Here is a 19444-nt window from a genome sequence, read left to right as displayed (position 1 = left end):
CAAATCTCGGGGGAATGAAAAGTACGATTAAATAACAAAGATAAATATATAATATATATATATATATATATATATATATATATATATATATATATATATATATATATATATATATATATATATATATATATATATATATATATATATTTATATATACACCATAATAATAAGCCAAGTTTTCCTAAATTAATACATTTTCTCTAATTTTTTTCTTATGAAATGATAAAGCTTCCCATTTCATTATGTATGAGGTCAGTTTTTTTTATTGGAGTTAAAATTAACGTAGATATATGACCGAACCTAACCAACCCTACCTAACCTAACCTAACCTATCTTTATAGGTTAGGTTAGATTAGGTAACCAAAAAAGTTAGGTTAGGTTAGGTAGTCGAAAAACAATTAATTCATGAAAACTTGGCTTATTAGGCAAATCGGGCTGAGCATAGTAAGCTGAGAAGTGCGTTCTGGCTAATAGGTACGACATATATATATATATATATATATATATATATATATATATATATATATATATATATATATATATATATATATATATATATATATATATATATATATATATATATATATATATATGTCGTACCTATATATATATATATATATATATATATATATATATATATATATATATATATATATATATATATATATTGTGACGGGAAAGTGTTGGAGTGTAGATGTTCGGCAGTCCTCCAATGGCAGGTGTCAATGCCTGGTCACACATAAAACAAAAAGATAGACTGCTCGCCTGTTGTCTGTGGTAAGTTAGAGGGAGGAACACGTAAAACACAAAATATGAACAATGAAACTTAAATATATTTACTTTAAACATAAATGAAAATAAAGACAAATCTCGGGGGAATGAAAAGTACGATTAAATAACAAAGATAAATATATAATATATATATATATATATATATATATATATATATATATATATATATATATATATATATATATATATATATATATATATATATATATATATATATATATAATTCAAAGATATAATATAATACAAAGATATATATATAATTCTGTTGTCAACCATCCCCGCTGTTAGAATAATTTCCCTTTATTGTAGAAAGATGAGCAGTGAAGTTATTAGCTTAAGTATTGTCTCTATGATGTAATGATTTACAAAAACAACTTACTTTTAACACAACAGATGCAGCTTGGACTGTTGCAGATATTGTAGAGTGTGTCCTCATCTGAGTTGCATGTGTCACTGCAATGGCCTCCCTGAGTTGTACACGCGCTGGTGGGAATTTTGCAGTCTGTTGACAATAGTGTCTTATTAAAAAAGTGTTGGAGGCAGTTATATAAGAAGAGAGAGAGATAGAGAGAGAGAGTTATTTTGCTGACAAAAAGATGCTGAATGTTAAAGATTTTTTTCTTGTTTCACTATAACATGGTCACTCATTTACAATGGTAACTAGCACAATGGTTACTGTCCTGCATGGACGTGGTTAGAGGTCTAGTACACATTTAGTTCAGTGATTTATTAAATAATCAAACAAAGAAAGTGAGTGTGTTATTCTGAAACGCTAATATAATCATCATACATAAGTATATAGATTTTCATCTGCCCTTCATAAACAGTGATCGAGATATGTTCTTCTACACATAATTATGAATAATGTGCATTTACGTTTACAAAGGATGAAATGCAATTCTGACCAGCTTACACACACACACACATACACACACTCGAGGGCCTCGTAGCCTGGTGGATAGCGCGCAGGACTCGTAATTCTGTGGCGCGGGTTCGATTCCCGCACGAGGCAGAAACAAATGGGCAAAGTTTCTTTCACCCTGAATGCCCCTGTTACCTAGCTGTAAATAGGTACCTGGGAGTTAGTCAGCTGTCACGGGCTGCTTCCTGGGGTGTGTGTGTGTGTGTGTGGTGTGGGAAAAAAAAAAAAAAAAAAGTAGTTAGTAAGCAGTTGATTGACAGTTGAGAGGCGGGCCGAAAAAGCAAAGCTCAACCCCCGCAAAAAACACAACTAGTAAACACACACACACACACACACACACACACACACACACACACGCACGCACACGCACACACATATCGAGTCGAGTCAGCTGTCGAGGGAGAGTCGCAGGGTTGGATAACCCTATAAACGCATAGGGTTGCGCCCCCTATGTTATTTAGACTCCTAACTTTCAGACCCATTATGCCCTTTCTACCTCCCTAGATGCCCAGACCCCATTCGCCTACCAGGCACTCCCAGGCACTCCCATAGCACCCCCCCCCTATTCACCCCCACAGCCCCCACTCGCCCCCCAGACACCCCCCAGTTCCCCCCAGACCCCCGGTGAAAGGGGGAACTCTGACACCCGAGTTTCCAAGAAGAGTCTCAAGGTTTGGTACACCAATGCTGATGGGGTATCCAATAAAGCAGAAGAGATAAAAGAAAGAGTTAGTGAGGCAGACCCAGACATAGTGGCAATAGTGGAAACTAAAATAAATGGCATGATCTCGGATGCAATCTTTCCTGAGGGGTACCAGGTGATAAAAAAAGAAAGGACACAGAGACAGGAGAAGGAGTGGCACTCCTAATAAAGCGGAAATGGAAGTTTGATGAGCTGGAAAATCGGGGTACCAATGAAAGCACGAGCTTCATACATGGAACTCTGACAGTGGATGGGAAGAAGATTGTAATCTTGATACTCTACAATCCCCCACCAAACAGTAGAAGGCCCAGGCAGGAGTACGAGGACAGCAACGAGACATGTATAGATGAACTGCAGAGGGCAGCAACTATAGCGCATAGAATGAGAGCGAAGCTGCTGGTCATGGGGGACCTAAATCACGGAGAGGTAGATTGGAAAACGAGGAATCCCCATGGCGGGGAGGAGACCTGGGGAGCAAAGCTGGTAGACGTTATTGACAGGAATTTCCTAACACAGCATGTGAAGGAAGATACTAGGGAAAGAGGAGGGGATACGCCCATCCTATTAGATCTCATTTTCACCCAGAATGTAGAAGACATCGAGCAGTTGGAACATGAAATACCACTAGGAGCCAGTGACCATTGTGTCCTAGTCTTTGACAACATGATAGAGCTTAAAATTGTGACCAGAGGACAAGAGGTCCGGGAAACGAGACTTGATTACAGAAAAGGGGACTGCAGAAGGATAAGGGACTACCTGGGAGAAGTGCAGTGGGAGGAAGAACTTAGAGGAAAAACAGTGCAAGGTATGATGAACCAAGTCATATTGAAATGCAAGGAGGCTGAAGAGAGATTTATTCCAACAATAAAGGTAAAAAGCAGGAGGGAATATAATAACCCATGGTTTAATAGACAGAGTCAGGAAGCAAAGGTGAGAAGCAGGAGGGAGTGGAGGAAGTACAGAAGAGAAAGGACAGAGGACAACAGGATTAGATGTAATAGAGCTAGGAATGATTACATTAACATAAGACGAGTGTCGGAAAGAAATTATGAGAATGATATTGCAGTCAAAGCGAAAAAGCAACCTAAATTACTACATAGCCATATAAGAATGAAGATGTCGGTAAATGACCAAGTGACAAGACTGAGGAAAACAGAAGGGGCATATACAGACAGCGACAAGGAAATCTGCGAGGTACTGAATGCAAATTTCCATGAAGTGTTCACAACCGAGCCTGAGCAGCTCCCATTGTTAGAAGCGATTACCCTAGATGAAAGACTATCAGATATAGAGGTGAGAGCAGAGGAGGTAATGAAACAGTTGACAACACTGGATGCAAATAAAGCTGTTGGACCAGACAAAGTATCACCGTGGATACTTAAAGAGGCAGTGCAGGCTCTCAGCGTGCCTCTGGCAATGATCTTTAATGAGTCACTTATGTCGGGAGAATTGCCCAGTTGCTGGAAGGAGGCAAATGTCGTACCGATTTTCAAGAAAGGTGATAGGGAGGAGGCACTTAACTACAGACCCGTATCACTGACAAGCATCCCCTGCAAAATACTTGAAAGAATAATTAGGCTAAGACTTGTTGAGCACCTGGAGGGCATTGGATTTGTAAACAAGCACCAACATGGGTTCTGGACAGGGAAATCATGCCTAACAAACCTTTTAGAATTCTATGATAAAGTAACAAGGATAAGGCAGGACAGAGAAGGCTGGGCAGACTGCATATTTCTTGACTGCCAAAAGGCGTTTGATACAGTACCGCACATGAGACTGCTATACAAACTTGAGAGGCAGGCAGGAGTAAGCGGAAAGGCCCTAGTATGGGTGAAGAACTACCTAACAGGAAGGAGCCAGAGGGTAATGGTAAGGGGCGAGAAGTCGGACTGGCGAACAGTAACAAGTGGAGTACCTCAAGGATCGGTGCTGGGACCAATCCTCTTGCTGATTTACGTCAATGATATGTTTACAGGAGTGGAATCATACATGTCAATGTTTGCGGATGACGCAAAATTAATGAGAAGAGTTGTGACAGACGAGGACTGTAGGATCCTCCAAGAGGACTTAAATAGGTTGCAGAGATGGTCAGGGAAATGGCTACTGGAGTTTAACACCAGTAAATGTAAAGTTATGGAAATGGGATCAGGTGATAGGAGACCAAAGGGACAGTACACAATGAAGGGGAACAGCCTACCTGTAACGATTCGAGAAAGAGACCTGGAAGTGGATGTGACACCTAATCTAACTCCTGAGGCACATATAAATAGGATAACGACAGCAGCGTACTCTACACTGGCGAAAATTAGAACTTTATTCAGAAACCTAAATGAGGAGGCTTTTAGGGCGCTTTACACTGCCTACGTGAGACCCGTCTTAGTGTATGCCGCGCCATCATGGAGCCCCCACCTGAAGAAACACATAAAGAAACTGGAGAAGGTTCAGAGGTTTGCGACGAGGCTTGTCCCAGAGTTACGAGGGATGGGATATGAAGAGCGTCTGCAGGAACTGTATCTTACGACACTAGAGAAAAGAAGGGAGAGAGGAGATATGATAGGGACATATAAAATACTCAGGGGAATTGACAAAGTGGAAATAGATGAAATGTTCACACGTAATAATAACAGAACGAGGGGACATGGGTGGAAACTGGAAACTCAGATGAGTCACAGAGATGTTAGGAAGTTTTCTTTTAGCGTGAGAGTAGTGGAAAATTGGAATGCACTTGGGGAACAGGTTGTGGAAGCAAATACTATTCATACTTTTAAAACTAGGTATGATAGGGAAATGGGACAGGAGTCATTGCTGTAAACAACCGATAGCTGGAAAGGCGGGATCCAAGAGTCAATGCTCGATCCTGCAAGCACATACAAATAGGGGAGAACACACACACACACACACACACACACACACAAACACACACACACTCACACACACACACACATAGGGAAATGTGTGTGATGTGTTAATAGAGAAATTTGTAGAGAGAAGGAGTGATTGGTTGGAGGATCTAATCCAGGGGATTAAAAGTGAGGTATTTCAGCAAATACAGGATGCGGTAGAGAGGCAGAAACAAGAATTTATGCTCTATGTTCAGGAAGAAATTAGAAAGGGAAGAGAGGACTGGGAGAGGGAATGTGCTCGTATCACAAACGAATTAGGAAGGATTAGCAGCATGGCTAAGGATAGAGGAGTAATGGGGGATGGGTTAGTGACTGCGGTTGGGATGGGGAATCCCCAGGGGACAGGCTACCAGCATGACAATGAATTACTGAGGAGACGGTCTATTATAATACATGGATTATTCGAATCTAGGGCACCAACAAGACAAGAGAGAATAGAAACAGAAAAATACGAATTGCACGAGATATTGAGGTGTATTGGAGCAGAGATGGCAGAACGCGAGGTGGATATCAATCGACGGGTTGGACCTTACAATTGTACCAAGAATAGACCTGTTCTGGTGCAATTCTCCAATGAGGAGGCAGTAGAGTACATAATGAGGAGCAAGCATTTACTCAGAGGAAGTGAAACCCATTACAATGTGTTTATAGAGAGGTTTATGACGAAAGATGAGCAAACAGCCCACAAAAATAGATGGCAACAACGACACCGAAATAGTCTCTCAGGTAGTCTCACCTCCCAGGTCACATCCCAGGTCACCTCCCAGGGCACCTCCCAGGTCACCTCCCAGGTCGCATCCTCCCCAACTCAGCCCTCCTATACATCCCCCCTGCCTCAGCCTCCCACAACCCCCCTGTCCCTTTCACATTTGCACCTCCACAACGATTCCCCTGCCCCTGCTACATCACACTTGTCAGCGACCCCAGTGGGTCAAGCCATGCCCTCCCCAAACCCACCTTCCCATCCCCCCTCCCCAAATACCCCTTCCCACTCCCCTGCCCCTTCTACCCCATTGACTTCAATTCTATCTACTCCATCCCAGCTTCCACTGCACCCCTCTTCCACTCACCCCCAAACCCCACCCAACCCTCACCCCTCCTATGCACCTCCAGCCCACATTTAACCCCCTCACCTTGTGACCCCCTAACACCTTCCCCCATCTCCCTCTTCCCCTCTTCTACCCCAAACCCCCCACCTACCCCCGATTCCCCCCTAACTAATATACCCTCTCTTCCACTCCCAGCACCCATGCTCCATTCTCATCTCAGCTCTCCGCCCTCAGTATCCCTCTTCCCCCCAACCTCTCAACCTCTATCTGACTCTCAGTCTCACTCTATTTCTCAACCCCCCTATGCTATTCAGACCCCTAACTTTCAGACCCATTATGCCCTTCCTACCCCCCTAGATGCCCAGACCCCATTCGCCTACCAGGCACTCCCAGGCACCCCCCTAGCACCCCCCCACTCACCCCCACAGCCCCCACTTGCCCCCCAGACACCCCCCAGTTCCCCCCAGACCCCTGGTGAAAGGGGGAACTCTGACACCCGAGTTTCCAAGAAGAGTCTCAAGGTTTGGTACACCAATGCTGATGGGGTAGCCAATAAAGCAGAAGAGATAAAAGAAAGAGTTAGTGAGGCAGACCCAGACATAGTGGCAATAGTGGAAACTAAAATAAATGGCATGATCTCGGATGCAATCTTTCCAGAGGGGTACCAGGTGATAAGAAAAGAAAGGACACAGAGACAGGGAGGAGGAGTGGCACTACTAATAAAGCGGAAATGGAAGTTTGATGAGCTGGAAAATCCGGGTACCAATGAAAGCACAAGCTTCATACATGGAACTCTGACAGTGGATGGGAAGAAGATTGTAATCTTGATACTCTACAATCCCCCACCAAACAGTAGAAGGCCCAGGCAGGAGTACGAGGACAGCAACAAGACATGTATGGATGAACTGCAGAGGGCAGCAACTTTAGCGCATAGAATGAGAGCGAAGCTGCTGGTCATGGGGGACCTAAATCACGGAGAGATAAATTGGGAAACGAGGAATCCCCATGGCGGGGAGGAGACCTGGGGAGCGAAGCTGGTAGACGTTATTGACAGGAATTTCCTAACACAGCATGTGAAAGAAGATACTAGGGAAAGAGGAGGGGATACGCCCAGCCTATTAGATCTCATTATCACTCAGAATGTAGAAGACATCGAGCAGTTGGAACATGAAATACCACTAGGAGCTAGTGACCATTGTGTCCTAGTCTTTGACTACATGATGGAGCTTAAAATTGTGACCAAAGGACAAGAGGTCCGGGAAAGGAGACTTGATTACAGAAAAGGGGACTACAGAAGGATAAGGGACTACCTGGGAGAAGTGCAGTGGGAGGAAGAACTTAGAGGAAAAACAGTGCAAGGTATGATGAACCAAGTCATATTGAAATGCAAGGAGGCTGAAGATAGATTTATTCCAACAATAAAGGTAAAAAGCAGGAGGGAATATGTGGGAATAATATGAGGGAATACCCATGGTTTAATAGACAGTGTCAGGAAGCAAAGGTGAGAAGCAGGAGGGAGTGGAGGAAGTACAGAAGACAAAGGACAGAGGACAACAGGATTAGATGTAACAGAGCTAGGAATGATTACATTAACATAAGACGAGTGTCGGAAAGAAATTATGAGAACGATATTGCAGTCAAAGCGAAAAAGCAACCAAAATTACTACATAGCCATATAAGAAGGAAGATGTCGGTAAATGACCAAGTGACAAGACTGAGGAAAACAGAAGGGGCATATACAGAAAGCGACAAGGAAATCTGCGAGGTACTGAATGCAAAATTCCATGGAGTGTTCACAACCGAGCCTGAGCAGCTCCCATTGTTAGAAGAGATTACCCAAGATGAAAGACTATCGGATATAGAGGTGACAGCAGAGGATGTAATGAAACAGTTGACAACACTGGATGCAAATAAAGCTGTTGGACCAGACAAAGTATCACCGTGGATACTCAAAGAGGCAGCGCAGGCTCTCAGCGTGCCTCTGGCAATGATCTTTAATGAGTCACTTATGTCGGGAGAATTGCCCAGTTGCTGGAAGGAGGCAAATGTCGTACCGATTTTCAAAAAGGGTGATAGGGAGGAGGCACTTAACTACAGACCCGTATCACTGACAAGCATCCCCTGCAAAATACTTGAAAGAATAATTAGGCTAAGACTTGTTGAGCACCTGGAGAGCATTGGGTTTGTAAACAAGCACCAACATGGGTTCTGGACAGGGAAATCATGCCTAACAAACCTTTTAGAATTCTATGATAAAGTAACAAGGATAAGGCAGGACAGAGAAGGCTGGGCAGACTGCATATTTCTTGACTGCCAAAAGGCCTTTGATACAGTACCGCACATGAGACTGCTATACAAACTTGAGAGGCAGGCAGGAGTAAGCGGAAAGGCCCTAGTATGGGTGAAGAACTACCTAACAGGAAGGAGCCAGAGGGTAATGGTAAGGGGCGAAAAGTCGGACTGGCGAACAGTAACAAGTGGAGTACCTCAAGGATCGGTGCTGGGACCAATCCTCTTTCTAATTTACGTAAATGATATGTTTACAGGAGTGGAATCATACATGTCAATGTTTGCAGATGACGCAAAATTAATGAGAAGAGTTGTGACAGACGAGGATTGTAGGATCCTCCAAGAGGACTTAAACAGGCTGCAGAGATGGTCAGGGAAATGGCTACTGGAGTTTAACACCAGTAAATGTAAAGTTATGGAAATGGGATCAGGTGACAGGAGACCAAAGGGACAGTACACAATGAAGGGGAACAGCCTACCTGTAACGATTCGAGAAAGAGACCTGGGAGTGGATGTGACACCTAATCTAACTCCTGAGGCACATATAAATAGGATAACGACAGCAGCGTACACTACACTGGCGAAAATTAGAACTTCATTCAGAAACCTAAATGAGGAAGCTTTTAGGGCGCTTTACACTGCCTACGTGAGACCCGTCTTAGAGTATGCCGCGCCATCATGGAGCCCCCACCTGAAGAAACACATAAAGAAACTGGAGAAGGTTCAGAGGTTTGCGACGAGGCTTGTCCCAGAGTTACGAGGGATGGGATATGAAGAGCGTCTGCAGGAACTGTATCTTACGACACTAGAGAAAAGAAGGGAGAGAGGAGATATGATAGGGACATATAAAATACTCAGGGGAATTGACAAAGTGGAAATAGATGAAATGTTCACACGTAATAATAACAGAACGAGGGGACATGGGTGGAAACTGGAAACTCAGATGAGTCACAGAGATGTTAGGAAGTTTTCTTTTAGCGTGAGAGTAGTGGAAAATTGGAATGCACTTGGGGAACAGGTTGTGGAAGCAAATACTATTCATACTTTTAAAACTAGGTATGATAGGGAAATGGGACAGGAGTCATTGCTGTAAACAACCGATAGCTGGAAAGGCGGGATCCAAGAGTCAATGCTCGATCCTGCAAGCACATACAAATAGGGGAGAACACACACACACACACACACACACACACACAAACACACACACACTCACACACACACACACATAGGGAAATGTGTGTGATGTGTTAATAGAGAAATTTGTAGAGAGAAGGAGTGATTGGTTGGAGGATCTAATCCAGGGGATTAAAAGTGAGGTATTTCAGCAAATACAGGATGCGGTAGAGAGGCAGAAACAAGAATTTATGCTCTATGTTCAGGAAGAAATTAGAAAGGGAAGAGAGGACTGGGAGAGGGAATGTGCTCGTATCACAAACGAATTAGGAAGGATTAGCAGCATGGCTAAGGATAGAGGAGTAATGGGGGATGGGTTAGTGACTGCGGTTGGGATGGGGAATCCCCAGGGGACAGGCTACCAGCATGACAATGAATTACTGAGGAGACGGTCTATTATAATACATGGATTATTCGAATCTAGGGCACCAACAAGACAAGAGAGAATAGAAACAGAAAAATACGAATTGCACGAGATATTGAGGTGTATTGGAGCAGAGATGGCAGAACGCGAGGTGGATATCAATCGACGGGTTGGACCTTACAATTGTACCAAGAATAGACCTGTTCTGGTGCAATTCTCCAATGAGGAGGCAGTAGAGTACATAATGAGGAGCAAGCATTTACTCAGAGGAAGTGAAACCCATTACAATGTGTTTATAGAGAGGTTTATGACGAAAGATGAGCAAACAGCCCACAAAAATAGATGGCAACAACGACACCGAAATAGTCTCTCAGGTAGTCTCACCTCCCAGGTCACATCCCAGGTCACCTCCCAGGGCACCTCCCAGGTCACCTCCCAGGTCGCATCCTCCCCAACTCAGCCCTCCTATACATCCCCCCTGCCTCAGCCTCCCACAACCCCCCTGTCCCTTCCACATTTGCACCTCCACAACGATTCCCCTGCCCCTGCTACATCACACTTGTCAGCGACCCCAGTGGGTCAAGCCATGCCCTCCCCAAACCCACCTTCCCATCCCCCCTCCCCAAATACCCCTTCCCACTCCCCTGCCCCTTCTACCCCATTGACTTCAATTCTATCTACTCCATCCCAGCTTCCACTGCACCCCTCTTCCACTCACCCCCAAACCCCACCCAACCCTCACCCCTCCTATGCACCTCCAGCCCACATTTAACCCCCTCACCTTGTGACCCCCTAACACCTTCCCCCATCTCCCTCTTCCCCTCTTCTACCCCAAACCCCCCACCTACCCCCGATTCCCCCCTAACTAATATACCCTCTCTTCCACTCCCAGCACCCATGCTCCATTCTCATCTCAGCTCTCCGCCCTCAGTATCCCTCTTCCCCCCAACCTCTCAACCTCTATCTGACTCTCAGTCTCACTCTATTTCTCAACCCCCCTATGCTATTCAGACCCCTAACTTTCAGACCCATTATGCCCTTCCTACCCCCCTAGATGCCCAGACCCCATTCGCCTACCAGGCACTCCCAGGCACCCCCCTAGCACCCCCCCACTCACCCCCACAGCCCCCACTTGCCCCCCAGACACCCCCCAGTTCCCCCCAGACCCCTGGTGAAAGGGGGAACTCTGACACCCGAGTTTCCAAGAAGAGTCTCAAGGTTTGGTACACCAATGCTGATGGGGTAGCCAATAAAGCAGAAGAGATAAAAGAAAGAGTTAGTGAGGCAGACCCAGACATAGTGGCAATAGTGGAAACTAAAATAAATGGCATGATCTCGGATGCAATCTTTCCAGAGGGGTACCAGGTGATAAGAAAAGAAAGGACACAGAGACAGGGAGGAGGAGTGGCACTACTAATAAAGCGGAAATGGAAGTTTGATGAGCTGGAAAATCCGGGTACCAATGAAAGCACAAGCTTCATACATGGAACTCTGACAGTGGATGGGAAGAAGATTGTAATCTTGATACTCTACAATCCCCCACCAAACAGTAGAAGGCCCAGGCAGGAGTACGAGGACAGCAACAAGACATGTATGGATGAACTGCAGAGGGCAGCAACTTTAGCGCATAGAATGAGAGCGAAGCTGCTGGTCATGGGGGACCTAAATCACGGAGAGATAAATTGGGAAACGAGGAATCCCCATGGCGGGGAGGAGACCTGGGGAGCGAAGCTGGTAGACGTTATTGACAGGAATTTCCTAACACAGCATGTGAAAGAAGATACTAGGGAAAGAGGAGGGGATACGCCCAGCCTATTAGATCTCATTATCACTCAGAATGTAGAAGACATCGAGCAGTTGGAACATGAAATACCACTAGGAGCTAGTGACCATTGTGTCCTAGTCTTTGACTACATGATGGAGCTTAAAATTGTGACCAAAGGACAAGAGGTCCGGGAAAGGAGACTTGATTACAGAAAAGGGGACTACAGAAGGATAAGGGACTACCTGGGAGAAGTGCAGTGGGAGGAAGAACTTAGAGGAAAAACAGTGCAAGGTATGATGAACCAAGTCATATTGAAATGCAAGGAGGCTGAAGATAGATTTATTCCAACAATAAAGGTAAAAAGCAGGAGGGAATATGTGGGAATAATATGAGGGAATACCCATGGTTTAATAGACAGTGTCAGGAAGCAAAGGTGAGAAGCAGGAGGGAGTGGAGGAAGTACAGAAGACAAAGGACAGAGGACAACAGGATTAGATGTAACAGAGCTAGGAATGATTACATTAACATAAGACGAGTGTCGGAAAGAAATTATGAGAACGATATTGCAGTCAAAGCGAAAAAGCAACCAAAATTACTACATAGCCATATAAGAAGGAAGATGTCGGTAAATGACCAAGTGACAAGACTGAGGAAAACAGAAGGGGCATATACAGAAAGCGACAAGGAAATCTGCGAGGTACTGAATGCAAAATTCCATGGAGTGTTCACAACCGAGCCTGAGCAGCTCCCATTGTTAGAAGAGATTACCCAAGATGAAAGACTATCGGATATAGAGGTGACAGCAGAGGATGTAATGAAACAGTTGACAACACTGGATGCAAATAAAGCTGTTGGACCAGACAAAGTATCACCGTGGATACTCAAAGAGGCAGCGCAGGCTCTCAGCGTGCCTCTGGCAATGATCTTTAATGAGTCACTTATGTCGGGAGAATTGCCCAGTTGCTGGAAGGAGGCAAATGTCGTACCGATTTTCAAAAAGGGTGATAGGGAGGAGGCACTTAACTACAGACCCGTATCACTGACAAGCATCCCCTGCAAAATACTTGAAAGAATAATTAGGCTAAGACTTGTTGAGCACCTGGAGAGCATTGGGTTTGTAAACAAGCACCAACATGGGTTCTGGACAGGGAAATCATGCCTAACAAACCTTTTAGAATTCTATGATAAAGTAACAAGGATAAGGCAGGACAGAGAAGGCTGGGCAGACTGCATATTTCTTGACTGCCAAAAGGCCTTTGATACGGTACCGCACATGAGACTGCTATACAAACTTGAGAGGCAGGCAGGAGTAAGCGGAAAGGCCCTAGTATGGGTGAAGAACTACCTAACAGGAAGGAGCCAGAGGGTAATGGTAAGGGGCGAAAAGTCGGACTGGCGAACAGTAACAAGTGGAGTACCTCAAGGATCGGTGCTGGGACCAATCCTCTTTCTAATTTACGTAAATGATATGTTTACAGGAGTGGAATCATACATGTCAATGTTTGCAGATGACGCAAAATTAATGAGAAGAGTTGTGACAGACGAGGATTGTAGGATCCTCCAAGAGGACTTAAACAGGCTGCAGAGATGGTCAGGGAAATGGCTACTGGAGTTTAACACCAGTAAATGTAAAGTTATGGAAATGGGATCAGGTGACAGGAGACCAAAGGGACAGTACACAATGAAGGGGAACAGCCTACCTGTAACGATTCGAGAAAGAGACCTGGGAGTGGATGTGACACCTAATCTAACTCCTGAGGCACATATAAATAGGATAACGACAGCAGCGTACACTACACTGGCGAAAATTAGAACTTCATTCAGAAACCTAAATGAGGAAGCTTTTAGGGCGCTTTACACTGCCTACGTGAGACCCGTCTTAGAGTATGCCGCGCCATCATGGAGCCCCCACCTGAAGAAACACATAAAGAAACTGGAGAAGGTTCAGAGGTTTGCGACGAGGCTTGTCCCAGAGCTACGAGGGATGGGATATGAAGAGCGGCTGAAGGAACTGAACCTTACGACACTAGAGAAAAGAAGGGAGAGAGGAGATATGATAGGGACATATAAAATACTCAGGGGAATTGACAAAGTGGAAATAGATGAAATGTTCACACGTAATAATAACAGAACGAGGGGACATGGGTGGAAACTTGAAACTCAGATGAGTCACAGAGATGTTAGGAAGTTTTCTTTTAGCGTGAGAGTAGTAGAAAAATGGAATGCACTTGGGGAACAGGTTGTGGAAGCAAATACTATTCATACTTTTAAAACTAGGTATGATAGGGAAATGGGACAGGAGTCATTGCTGTAAACAACCGATAGCTAGAAAGGCGGGATCCAAGAGTCAATGATCGATCCTGCAAGCACATATAGGTGAGTACATATAGGTGAGTACACACACATACACAGTAGGCCAGGAGACACACACGATTAGTGAGGTCCGCGGAAATTCGTCAATTTCTCGGAACATTGAAGGAGTATAGAGGCTAGATCATAGTATTTGACCTCTCGCAGTGTGTAGCTAGCAGGGTGCAACATAGCATAGTCATATCGCTAGCGATAGTGCGAAGATTTGGCGAAGAAACCAAAGTGGAGCTAGTGGCATCACCGGTGCATGTAAGTGTGCGACCTGACCGGGTGGAACGCCCCGCCGTGGAACTACCTGATTGTGTTGTTGAGTGGTGACTGTGATCAGTGGTACAGTGAATTAGTGAACTGTCACACAACGATACAGTGACTGACTCCAGAGCTTTGTGTAGACAGAGAAGAACCGACCGCATCAATCTACCAGCACTTAGTGAATTACCTAGTGGGAGACAACGACGGATAACCATCGTCATCATACATCGTCCTTATTCATCTGGTTGTGTGAGCGGGAGGAGACTGGTATCCCGCCAAACACACACCGAAACTACGACGTTGGTACAACGTTCGAACAAGTTTTAACACCTCCTAACCAGTTATAACAACCAATATAGCAAGTTGTAACAACGTTCTAATACGTCATAAACACGTTAAGCCAAGATGTAACAACTTTATTACAAGTTGTAACAAGCGGAAAATAGACACAGTTTCGGTTTGTGTTTCCAGGGATGTACCCCCTCTCCTCTGGTCAATTAATCAGGTGTACAGATTGAGGTAAAATATTATCAAATTCTTGTTCAGGATATCATATATATTTAAAAATCTCAGGGTGGCTCATTTAGGCAGAGGTAACGCATAAGGGTTATCTTGACACATACACGCACGTATACACGCATACAAGTGTGCACACGCTAAAACAGACACACATACACACGTGCACACACACACAATCGTTCAGTCAGGGGAAAAGGCATTAACACCTGGGATCAGGACCTTACTTCCCCCCTCTCTTGACCCCCCCATCTGACCTGACCTGACCTGGTCGCCATCTCCGCCCCCCCCCCACCCCCAGTCCCCCGCATCACCCATACACACTCTTCCCCTCCCCACTCTCTCCCCCTCTCTCCCTCTCCCACTCCCTCTCTCTCTCTCCCACTCTCTATATCTCCCACTATCTCCCTCCTGCTCTCTCTCTCTCTCTCCCACTATCTCTCTCCTGCTCTCTCTCTCTCTCTCTCTCTCTCTCTCTCTCTCTCTCTCTCTCTCTCTCTCTCTCTCTCTCTCTCTCTCTCTCTCTCTCTCTCTCTCTCTCTCTCTCTCTCTCTCTCTCTCTCTCTCTTTCCTTCCCCCTCCCTCTCTGCCCACACACACACACGCACACACATATACACACACACCTACCCCCCCTCTCTCCCTCACCCGTTCTCTCCCTCACCCACTCTCTCCCTCTCCATCTCTCTCCCTCTCCTCTCTCTCCCTCTCTCCCTCCCGCCTCTTTCTCCATCTCCTCCCCCCTCCCCCTTCTACTTTCTTCTCACTTCAGTGGAAGGGTTGGATCCCCCCCACCCACCCATTTATCTCTCCCTTTATCACTCCCTTCTCTCTCTCTCTTTCTCTCTTCCTCTCTCTCTCTCTCTCCCTCCCCCATCCCGCTCTGCCCTTCTGACAAATCCTATCACGACACAACTATAGGAACAGGGTCAAGCAATGCAGCCAGAGGTACCAGGGGAACAGGGAAGAGCCAAGGTGACGAAATGAAGGAAATGTTCGCCCAGTTTCTGGAGGACATCAAGAGTGAGATGCAAGAAATGATGCAGGAAATGAAGAACGAAATAAACAACCTGAAAAGAGAGCTGACAGCAGCAAAGGAGGAGATTAGAGCCCTCAAAGAGAATGGTATCGAGGCTGAGAATCAGAAAACCATCCAGGGAGAAGGTGGTAATAGTTTTTTGGATGAGAATGCCACAATAAAAGCAACATTTGCGGAAATACTAAAAAAAAATAACTCTGAAGTAATGACTGCAGTGATGGAGGTGGCCATGAAAGCAGCCACCTCACAGGAGGCGGCACGCTCCACTAGCCAACTGCTGGAAAGGAACAGATCAGTGGTTGCTGTGGGTATTAAAGAGCAGGAAGGCTCTAATAGGACAGAGTGGAATGACAAGGACAAAGCAGCAGTGAATGAAGTACTAAAGGTACTAGACATGGAAGGGGCTGAGCATAGCATTGAGAAGGTTTTCAGGCTAGGTTGGTACAACAAAGACCAAGACCGAATGATAAAGATAGTGTTTGCCAACGAGAGCACAAAGGAGAAGATCCTATCAAGGAAGACCTCCCTAAAAAACGTGGGAAAATTCAAAAATGTATTCCTCCAGAGAGACATGACAAGGGAGGAGAGAGCCGTGGCGGCAGAAGCAAGGAAGAGGCGCAGGGCGAGAGGGGAAAACCAGGAAGTCACAGCTCCCAACACAACACCCCCCAGAAGCGAGGGGGGGGAACCCACAACCAGCTACCCAGTAACACCAGAAGGGAGGACAACCCCGCCTCCCTCCTCTGCATAGAAAACCCCCCTACCCCAAACCCTCCCTGTCCCCACTCAAATGTTCAGCCAAATCTCCCTCCCCCCAAACCCAATTCCCACCCTTCTACCCCTCCCCTCCTCCCGAGTTCTCCCTCCCCCTCCTTTCCTTCCCGTCCTCCCTCCCCTTTCACCCCATACCCTCCCTGTCCCTCCCCCTTCACTGGATCCCCCGCCCTGCATCCCAGTATCCTCTGAGACCCTGTTATCCACCTCACAGGTCCTCACACCCATGGAACAACCTCCCCCACCAGCAGAACACTCACCAAGGAGGCGATTTGAGAAGGGACAGAAGAAAGTGAGCCTCCAAGCGATGTACACTAACATAGATGGCATTACAAATAAAGCAAATGAGCTTGGAGAACGGGTACTAGAGGAAAACCCAGACATAATAGCCCTCACAGAAACAAAGATCACTAAAACGATAACAAACGCAGTGTTCCCACAGGACTATTATGTTATGAGGAAAGAGATGGAAGGAAGAGGTGGGGGTGGTGTAGCTCTGCTGGTAAGAAAAGGCTGGGATTTTGAGGAGATGGATATTCAGGGCTGTGAAGGTTTCAGTGACTACATAGCAAGTACTGTAACAAATGGAGGGAAAAAATTATAGTCGTAGTCATATATAATCCACCACCAAATGACAGAAGACCTAGACAGGAATATGATAGAAACAACATGGCCACCATTAACATAATAGAAAGAGCAGCTTCTGTTGCTAGCAGGAATGGATCTGGACTACTAATTATGGGACACTTCAACCATGGGAAGATAGATTGGAAGAACAGAGACCCGCATGGAGGACCAGAAACATGGAGAGCTAAGCTGCTGGACGTGGCAACAAGAAACTTTCTAAGCCAGCACATCAGAGAACCAACAAGAATGAGAGGAGAAGATGAACCAGCAATGCTTGATTTGATATTTACCCTAAATGAGTGGGATATAAGAGAAGTTAAGATGGAAGCGCCCTTGGGAATGAGTGACCACAGTGTATTGAACTTTGAGTACCTGGTAGAGCTAGGACTTATCTCCCCCAAAAAAGAACTAGGAATCAAAAGGCTGGCATACCGAAAGGGAAATTATGAACAGATGAGAAGTTTCCTAAGTGAAATACCTTGGGACACAGACCTCAGAGATAAGTCTGTACAAGGTTTGATGGACTATGTTACCCAAAAGTGTCAGGAGGCAGTAAACAGGTTCATCCCGGCCCAAAGGGAAAAATCCGAGAAGCAACAGAAGAATCCATGGTATAATAGGGCATGTATGGAAGCGAAGAAACTGAACAAAAGGGCGTGGAGGAACTTCCGGAATAACAGAACACCAGAAAGCAGAGAGAGATACCAGAGAACCAGGAATGAGTACGTCAGGGTGAGAAGAGAAGCAGAGAAAAGTTTTGAAAATGATATAGCAAACAAAGCCAAGACCGAACCAAAGCTACTCCACAGACACATCAGAAGGAAAACAACAGTGAAAGAACAGGTATTGAAACTTTGAACAGGCGATGACTGGTATACAGAGAATGACAGAGAGGTGTGTGAAGAACTCAACAAGAGGTTCCAGGAAGTCTTCGCAATAGAACAAGGTGAGGTCACTGTGCTAGGAGAAAGGGAGGTAAACCAGGCGGCCTTAGAAGAGTTCGAAATTACGAAAGAGGAGGTCAAGAGACACCTGCTGGATCTGGATGTTAGAAAGGCTGTTGGTCCAGATGGGATCTCACCATGGATACTGAAAGAGTGTGCAGAGGCACTTTGCTTGCCACTCTCCAGTGTATAGTAAGTCACTGGAGACGGGAGACCTACCAGAAATATGGAAGACGGCGAATGTGGTCCCAATATACAAAAAGGGCGACAGGCAAGAGGCACTGAACTACAGGCCAGTGTCCTTGACTTGTATACCATGCAAGGTGATGGAGAAGATCGTGAGAGAAAACCTGGTAACACATCTGGAGAGAAGGGACTTCGTGACAAATCGCCAACATGGGTTCAGGGAGGATAAATTTTGCCTTTCAGGCTTGATAGAATTCTACGATCAGGTGACAAAGATTAAGCAAGAAAGAGAGGGCTGGGCGGACTGCATTTTCTTGGATTGTCGGAAAGCCTTTCACACAGTACCGCATAAGAGGCTGGTACATAAGCTGGAGAGACAGGCAGGTGTAGCTGGTAAGGTGCTCCAGTGGATAAGGGAGTATCTAAGCAATAGGAAGCAGAGAGTTACGGTGAGGGGTGAGACCTCCGATTGGCGTGAAGTCACCAGTGGAGTCCCACACGGCTCTGTACTCGGTCCTATCTTGTTTCTGATATATGTAAATGATATTCCAGAGGGTATCGATTCATTTCTCTCAATGTTTGCGGACGATGCTAAAATTATGAGAAGGATTAAAACAGAAGAGGACTGTTTGAGGCTTCAAGAAGACCTAGACAAGCTGAAAGAATGGTCGAACAAATGGTTGTTAGAGTTTAACCCAACCAAATGTAATGTAATGAAGATAGGTGTAGGGAGCAGGAGGCCAGATACAAGGTATCATCTAGGAGAGGAAATTCTT

At 45.3% G+C, this 19444-nt stretch overlaps 1 protein-coding gene across 1 annotated transcript in view; it reads right to left on the bottom strand.

Moving 5' to 3' along the window:
- The window catches only part of LOC123751259 (keratin-associated protein 5-1-like), a 110035-nt gene extending 94659 nt beyond the window's left edge, over positions 1-15376 (bottom strand). Inside the window, exon 1 of the mRNA XM_069329622.1 lies at positions 15361-15376. Coding sequence (XP_069185723.1) covers positions 15361-15376 — 16 coding nt within the window. The remainder of the gene's footprint in view (positions 1-15360) is intronic.
- Between the last annotated feature and the right edge of the window lie 4068 nt (positions 15377-19444).

Source organism: Procambarus clarkii, chromosome 23 (genome assembly GCF_040958095.1).
Source record: "Procambarus clarkii isolate CNS0578487 chromosome 23, FALCON_Pclarkii_2.0, whole genome shotgun sequence".
Taxonomy (NCBI): Eukaryota; Metazoa; Arthropoda; class Malacostraca; order Decapoda; family Cambaridae; genus Procambarus; species Procambarus clarkii.
Note: the sequence above shows the minus strand (reverse complement) of the source record. Positions and strands in the feature narration are given on the sequence as shown.